Raw genomic sequence first — 8,060 nt, 5'->3', positions numbered from 1 at the left:
TTTTTTAGTTTTGATTTGAGAATATTTTCAGATGAAAATTGGATTTTGACATGAGTTCTTTTGACATACAATTTTTTTTTTGGGGGGTGGTGGGGTGGGGGGTGTGGTTTGTGGGAGGGGGAGTTTATTTAAATTTCACCATGAGCAATGCATTTTTTTGCCTGTAGGATTTTTTAAATTTTACACTTGCATAAGTATACCGTAGTGGTATGCATAAAATCTTTGGCAAAAATGAGTTCTTTAACATAATTTGAAATTTTAACTCTAAAATAACTTATCCCATATTTTATATATTATTATTGTTATTGTAGGATTGATTAAAATATTAAATGTTGTTGTCTTGGTTAGATACAAGGGGTAGTGAATGAGAGAGTGTGACAATGAATTATGTCGAAGGTAAACAGAAAATGGTAATAATACAATTAGACATGAAGTACCATAGATGGGTTAAGCAAATGAGCGAATTATATATAAATTGTAGGTGAAATATTATATAAAATTATTTTGAAACTTATAAATGTTATAAATGAGAAGTCTTATGAAAGCGAGAATGATAACGGTATAACTTGTAGGAATGCCCTCTTTAGGAAAATAATATAACTCATTTTACTACTTACGACAGTTACTCCGAAATGAAAATGAATATTGTAAATTTTTAGTTTTGAAACATGAATAATAAAAAGTCAAGATAACTTATGTAACATCATGATATATATAACTTGTGAGCTTTTTATTGCATTTTAAAAAGAATAATATCGTCTTTTCTTAAACACGAATATAAAAATTGAATGACTTATAGGGACACAAAGAGTGATGATGAATCTTAATAAAGTCAACATAAAAGGGTATTACAAGTTTTTGATGTTGATGAGAAGGCTCTTGCAGATGTGTTTGATTTAAAGTTATTATTTTCCAAGGCTGAAGAATACTTGCAAACAAATCATAACTGCCAAGACTATATATTAGAGATTCAATGACAAAGTGTAGATATGTTGGGTTTATACTTGACGCACCATTGTGGAGTTGTATTTGACCACTCAATTGTGTTGCCACCTTAACCAGACGAATCAATTAACAAGTGTCATGAATAAATTAAACACGTTTCAAAATCAGGGAAAAGGGCTTTTATTCTACATCATTTATAGTCCCACTGGCTCTACCCCGAAGAAAAGGTAGCAAAGCTCGGCTCGAGCAAGCCTCTTCGTATCCAAAAACCAAAAAATAAATTAATTCGGAAAAGTAACTCCCTTGGTAATAATAATATAATGCAAAGATAAATAAATAAAAACCCTTTTATTGTCGGATCTCCCCATCTCGCTTTTATCCTCTCTTTAGGGTTTTGCTTCTTCTACGTTCTCCTTTCAGGTAAGTCCCAATCTAATTTCAGTTCATTTTTTTACTTCTTCATTTTTTTCATTAATGGGTTCTCATTTGTTTACACGCTTCTTCATTCTTTTAATTTTTTTTTCTGTCACACTCTTTTTGTCTGATTTTGCTTTTTGTATATTCATTTGAAGAATATGCATGAGTTGCTTTTTAGTTTTAATTGTGTGAATGTTGCTGTTCTCGATGACCCAGGTCGTCAAATTTCAGTTTTTTGTTTCAATAATTAATAATTTTAGCTCAGATTTATAGAATACTTTAGCTTCAATTGTTCAATGTTTTTCATCTTTTCTCAGAAGATTCCAATCGAATTTTTTCTGATATAATTGTTGATAGGTATATTTCGTTTTTTATTCCACTGGGTTACGAACTTACAAAGAGGATTGCTAGGGTTTCTAAGGCACTTAAAAGATTCTTGTGTTTAATTTAAGCTTTATGATGTTGTTTATTTAGATATTTATTCGTATAATTGTGACCTGTGTTTATTTTGCATCGGCCATGCTACGCTAAGTTGGCCAGGTGGCAACCTTTTGTTTTAAAGGAGAGATTGTCGTCAAAATTGAGTTCACGTTTTGACTGCATCTTTCTTATATTCCCCTTCGATTATAATGTTACTTTTTCAAGTTGGCCACCTTTCTGTGCTATGGAATAATGTTTGTGAACTTAGTTTTTCACGGAAGTAGAATAAGGTTTCAAATTTTAGAAAGAGAATACTTGGGGAAAATGGCACTGTAGAGGTGTTTACTTGCCATTATTCTATCAATTTTATTTACTAACTTGTGTTGGTTGGAAGCTTATGGAGTTTGTGGTCCAGGAGTTTTCATCCAATATAATTTTTTTATTTTGTAGGTAGATGAGATGCTCATGATGTTTTATTACTGTGTTTGAGTGCCCAGTTTATATCTTTTTTATGATCTTACTAATGTCATTTTTTATTGGGAGATGTGCAAAAGGCATTAATTAGACATTTTCCAGTTTGGATATCTAAGGTTGATTGTGTGTGTTGCTTTCCATATTTTTGATTGCTTAATGTGGTAGTTATTATCTGCATATTGATAGTAGGAAGATTGTGTGAATTTGAATTAATATGCTAGTGATGTTAATGAGTTGTTGCTTGTCTCAGCATGATAGCTTTCTGGTTAAAATATATTACGTAACTAGCTAGGCAGAATGAAGTTAATTTTCATTTCACTTCATCCAAGAGATTGCTAGTTATCACTGAAAAGGTTGCACTGAATTCCTTAAGCATGATATCTCTACTTGAGCTGTAATATGTGGAAACAGAGTTGGTTGAACTAACTAACGGGGTTCATACGCATAGTTCTGTCCTGCTTTCATTTATTCCTTTGGATAGATGGTTGTGTGTTGTTCTCATGAAACTCCTTCTGAAGGCTGCAGTGGCACCATACTAGGGAGACCTCTTTTGCAGAAGATCTATTTCAAACATTTTTTGTTGACCTAAATAAGCGCTGTCTTCTGTAGATACCCGAGCTTTTAGACAATTTATCTGTCCACTTCTCTGTCTCAATTTAAGCTTTTCACGTATTCATTTGAAGTATAAGCATGAGTTGCCTTTTGGTTCTAATTTGTTTGAATGTTGCTGTTTCACATTTTGCATGTTCGACTTGTTTATAAATTTAGGCAATTGTTAAATTTTTTACTTTCTGCTAAAAATCCTGCTTGATAATGATGTTCTTTTGATTTCTTTTTTTTTTTTTTGGAATTTTTTGATAATAATCTGCAGATATCACTGATCATACCTGTTTATTGTCACAAAATTCCAAGTTTTTATTCATTGGTGCAAATCTTCAATGGGGGACGCAGAAAACCTTCCTCCTTCAAAGAAGAGGGCTGCAGCAAGGGAACTCTCTCGAGATAACCCTGGTTTTGATGATGATGATGAAGGTACTGAAGAAGAAAGTGGAACATTCAAGAGGGCCAGTGATGAAGTGCTTGCAAACAGAAGAATAGTCAAAGTTCGTCGTAGTACAACATCTACTCCTACGTCCAATCCTTTTGCTGCTATCAAGTTAATGGCCCCAACTGATGCTAGTGCAACAGTTACTGCTGTTGCAACTGGAGTGCCAACTTCTGTTGAGAAGAAGGTTTCAGATGGTAGCAAAAATGATGCTGATAATGAAATTGAGAAGGGGGAAGAAGAGAGTAGTAAGCCATCTGAGAACAAAATTGATGAACCTGTGGCTGAAGCATCTTCTAACAATGAAGCTGAAAAGGGTAAAGACGGGAGTAGTAAGCAGTCTGAGAGCAAGATTGATGAGCCAGTGGCTGAAGCATCTCCCGCTAATGAAGTGGAAAAGGATAAAGATCAGGGTACTGAGTGGCCAGAAAGCAAGATTGATGAGCAATCATCTGAGGCGGCTGCTGGCAAGGAGAGTACTGAGGCTACGCAGGAAGGGGCTATTGTCAGTGAGGCAGGCAAATCTGAGGTTAATAATGGAAAGGCAGCTGGTGCAGAGAAGACCAAGAATGAAGATGAGAAAGATAGCAGTCGCGAAAATGTAGATTCAGGTTCACTCAGTTCATTTGGTCAGCTTTCAAGTAGTCAAAATGCCTTCACAGGACTTGCTGGAACTGGGTTTTCCACTTCAACATTCTCCTTTGGGTCGATTCCAAAGGATGGATCTGCTTTTAGTTCTGGCTCTAATTCTGTTTTTGGACAACTTAACAATGGAAATTCTTCTCTCTTCAACACATCTGGGGCTTCTGTTATTTCAAAGAGTGAGGGGCTTGGCTTCCCATCAATGCATGAAGTAGTTGTTGAGACAGGAGAAGAGAATGAGACTGTGGTTTTCTCTGCTGATTCAGTGCTTTTTGAGTTTTTTGATGGAGCATGGAGGGAGCGTGGGAAGGGAGAAATTAAGGTGAATATCTCCACAACTGTAGCAGGAAGAGCTAGGCTTCTCATGCGAACCAGGGGAAATTACAGGTTGATCTTGAATGCTAGCCTTTATCCTGATATGAAGCTCACAAATATGGATAAAAAAGGCATCACTTTTGCCTGCATAAATAGTGCTGGTGAAGGGAAGGATGGTCTTTCTACATTTGCATTGAAGTTCAAGGATGGTTCCATTGTGGAAGAGTTTCGGGCAGCTGTTATGGCACATAACGGAAAAACACCAACAGCGGTTTTGAAAACACCAGAAAATTCCCCCAAAGCTTCAGATGATTGAAGGCTGTCCTACTTTGACACATAATTTGCTTGGGATCATCGCATCACACTTGTCTACTGTCCTCTTTCTTTTGTGGAGAAAAAGGAATCATGTTCAGAGTCTGGTCATTCTTAAAACCTTATGTAGTGAAGAGTTAAAAGAGTCTTAATCTTTTTTGTTGTTAAAAGTAAGTCTAGTCTGCGGGAGAGTATTTTTCAACCTTTTATGGGGCAAACTGCATATTTTAATTCTATAAGAACATGAAATGGTTGACAGTTCTATAGTTGTTCCCACGAGCTGGATTATACATTAATGCCATGTCGCATGTTTGGTATTTTACAGGTCTTATCTAGTAATTTGGATTCTTTCTTGGTTCCTTCACTGTATATTATTATAATTATTATGCCCACATATTCTAATAGATTTGTTGTCGGTTGAGATGTTCACAGGTGGTTTGTTATTCAGCTTGATGATTTATGACTCTTCTTGATGCATCTCAGGTTAAACATGTGGGTTCATTGTTTAGTCCATAATTAACATGTTATTGTCTATATACTTAGTTTCTGTTTGATGAATAAATGAATAATTATAACTAAATGTCCATTTTTTAACGTCCATCTATTGGATTTTACTGAGAGTACAACCTCTGGTTGGTTATATCAACTGCCCAGCTGAAGAACATTGGCTTAATATTATGTGGGTTGATTATTTTTGCAGCTGTTGAGTAAAACATGTGGCTTTTGATTAGAAATTTCGGTGAGTGCCCGGGAGGTGGTTAGATTTGATCTAAATGTGAATTAAGCACAGCCTGCAGCCTGCTGATTGTCTTTTCTTCTCTCCTTGCAAATTTTGCATCCAATCACATCTAGTCGACCAGTTCCCACATGTGACTTCAGAAGGTCTGGGTTCCATTTTATCGGCAATTCAGGACAAAAAGGGTCAGCTTTATTAGTAAATAGATTGACCCACTTGTGCAGATAGTAGTGAGCAACGGCAGGCTAAAGCTTGGTTCCAATGAGTAACTGCAATTTCAACCACAAATTTTTTCGCACGCCATCATTTTGTCCCTACCTAGTTCACGGGCGCACTTCCAACTCACAGTGGAAAAGAACAAAAAAACTCTTAAATTGTTGCAATGATATCATATAATTAAAGTATTTTTGATTAGGCCATGGTTTGAAGTTATAATATGCTAACCCGTGACCCTTCATATATAAATTATCAGTGAAAGCTATCAAAGACAAATCACAGTTCACAGGTTGCCATCGTGCAAATAAAACTAAAGGTCTTTATTCAGCTTCAGCTAACAATAAATCTGTATGGAAACAAAAAAACTAAGTAGCAGAAAACAAGTATTACCAATCTTTGAATTTATTCAACTGGATAACAAATTTACAGCACAATCGACAACAAAAGATTTATCAAACTAATACAATCTGTAACTCTTCTTGGGTACAGTGTTCTCAGCAATCAGTATTTCTGGGTGCAAGTCTCTGAGCAGGAACTCACACAGCTTCCCACTTTCTCTTTAGCTGAAAAGAAAAATCAACACAAACAAATCATCCATGTTTCATGAGACAATCTGTCGACATTAGTCAATTTGCCCATACATCTCATATACTAAAAAGAGGACATTAGAGTTTACCTGGGTCGTCTGTTGTGCTGAAGTTCGTGCACAAGTAGGTGGCACAGCCAAGCTTGCAAAAGGATTGGGGGTCTTTGAGTTTAAGAGATCCAGGAAAGAGGCAGCTGATGATGCACCTAGTAGAACATGTAGTTACGTTATTTCCTGGAGTTAAAACACAAGTTATGAAACACACCGCATAACATTGAGCGAAAGCTTGTATAGATTGCCCAGCTGAATCCCCAACAAGACCTCCCATCACCAAACAAATCATCAAAACGCACCCAACTTTGCTTCTCTCCATCTTCTATTCGTTTTCTGCAACAAGAAAAAAGAAGAAGTAGATACACGATGAACTAAAATTTGATACCAACTAAGCTAGTCACAAGGTTGCTTTATATAATGGTAGATAGTGCTGATACTGTTGTTTCTCAAAAACACCTTCATGTAACCATTTACCTTTTAACACAAAAACGTTTTAAGAATAAATACGATGATGAAGAATTTTATTGTGTGACTTATTCGATAAGTTTATCCGTACTGCAGTTAGAAGTTATAATTGACATAAAAAAAAAACCATTTTATTAATCAATTTTAATACCTGTAAATTTTCCATATATTGGTATTTCATTCAATGTATCCTTTTACCTGGTTCCAATAAATAATTTCCACCAAAAATTTTGCCTTTTTATAACAATAAATGTAAGCTCACATGTCATCATTTTGTCCCCAACCAGTTCACGGACTCAATTCCATCTCGCAATTTACTGCAATATTTCTGCAATGATTCTGATCATTGATTATCATTCAATATAATCTCATATAATTAAGCCCCTGGTTTGTGGACCCTTGATTAGGCCATGGTTGGAATTTGTAATATGCTAACCCGTGACTCTTTAAATAATATATCATCACAAAGACCTATCACTGTTCACAGGTTGCCATTGTGCAGATGAAATCAAAATCTGAAAGGGAAACAAAAACTATGCAGGAGAAAACAAGTATTACCATACTTTGATTTATTCATTTTGATGACAAGTTAACAACACAAATGATACACAGATTTTTCAAACTAATGAACTGTAACTCTTCTTGGGTATATGGTGTTCTCAGCAATCAGTTGTTGTTGCAAGTCTTTGAGCAGGAACGCACACAGCCTCCCACTTTCTCTTTAGCTAGGAAAAAGAAAAAGAAAGGCAATCTTTAATTGGTCGGATGCACACAAACAGCTGATTTTCGAGAAAGGGGAGATTAGAGTTTACCTGGGTTGTCTTTGGAGCTGAAGCTGGTGCACAAGGCGGTGGCACAGCCAAGCTTGCAGAAGTATTGGGGGTCTTTGAGTTTAAGGGAATCGGAGGGATGAGGAATGAGGCAGTCTTTGATGCATTTAGTTGCACATGTAGTTATGCCATTTCCAGGAGTGAACACACAAGTTATGAAACAAAACGCATAACATTGCTTGAAAGTTTCTATAGATTGCCCAACTGAATCCCCCACAAGAATCCCCATCACCAAACAAATCATCAAAACACACCCAACTTTGCTTCTCTCCATCTTCCAATTAATTTTCTGCAACAACAACAACAATAAGAAGAAGAAGAAGAAATGACAAGTAGTTAAGTTTTGATAGCAACTACGCTAGAACAAGATTGCTTTATATACCGGTGGAAAGTACAATAATATAATGTTGTTTCTAAACAGTTTTATATAATATAAACAAACCACTTGCTTTTTAAAACAGAAAGGCATTTAGAGTATACTGTCAAAAAATTTCTTAAGGTGAATTACCATTTATTATATTTATGGTTTAATAAAATTAGGTAATAAAATTTCGTGATAATTTACAAATAAATTTAACGTGATTTCTAAAGGATAAAAGCCAA

At 35.4% G+C, this 8,060-nt stretch overlaps 3 protein-coding genes across 3 annotated transcripts; 1 reads left to right on the top strand and 2 right to left on the bottom strand.

Annotated features, from left to right (window-relative positions):
* Positions 1-1,162: 1,162 nt before the first annotated feature.
* On the top strand, positions 1,163-4,887 carry LOC123211378 (nuclear pore complex protein NUP50A-like). The gene is made up of 2 exons (XM_044630065.1): positions 1,163-1,365; positions 3,128-4,887. Exon 2 carries the CDS (start codon positions 3,195-3,197, stop codon positions 4,572-4,574), a length of 1,380 nt encoding a protein of 459 aa, XP_044486000.1. The 5' UTR covers positions 1,163-1,365; positions 3,128-3,194; the 3' UTR covers positions 4,575-4,887.
* Positions 4,888-5,821: 934 nt separating this feature from the next.
* Positions 5,822-6,587, bottom strand: LOC123211381 (thionin-like protein 2). Its single transcript, XM_044630067.1, has 2 exons — positions 6,199-6,587; positions 5,822-6,085 (listed from the first exon to the last, which is right to left on the bottom strand). Exons 1-2 carry the CDS (start codon positions 6,479-6,481, stop codon positions 6,024-6,026), a joined length of 345 nt encoding a protein of 114 aa, XP_044486002.1. The 5' UTR covers positions 6,482-6,587; the 3' UTR covers positions 5,822-6,023.
* Positions 6,588-7,161: 574 nt separating this feature from the next.
* Positions 7,162-7,828, bottom strand: LOC123211379 (thionin-like protein 2). The gene is made up of 2 exons (XM_044630066.1): positions 7,440-7,828; positions 7,162-7,352 (listed from the first exon to the last, which is right to left on the bottom strand). The coding sequence occupies exons 1-2, from the start codon at positions 7,729-7,731 to the stop codon at positions 7,294-7,296; spliced, it is 351 nt and encodes a 116-aa protein (XP_044486001.1). The 5' UTR covers positions 7,732-7,828; the 3' UTR covers positions 7,162-7,293.
* Positions 7,829-8,060: the final 232 nt, after the last annotated feature.

The sequence above is a fragment of the Mangifera indica genome, chromosome 3 (assembly GCF_011075055.1).
Source record: "Mangifera indica cultivar Alphonso chromosome 3, CATAS_Mindica_2.1, whole genome shotgun sequence".
Taxonomy (NCBI): Eukaryota; Viridiplantae; Streptophyta; class Magnoliopsida; order Sapindales; family Anacardiaceae; genus Mangifera; species Mangifera indica.
The sequence above is the reverse complement of the archived record's forward strand: the minus strand, read 5'-3'. Positions and strand labels throughout refer to the sequence as shown.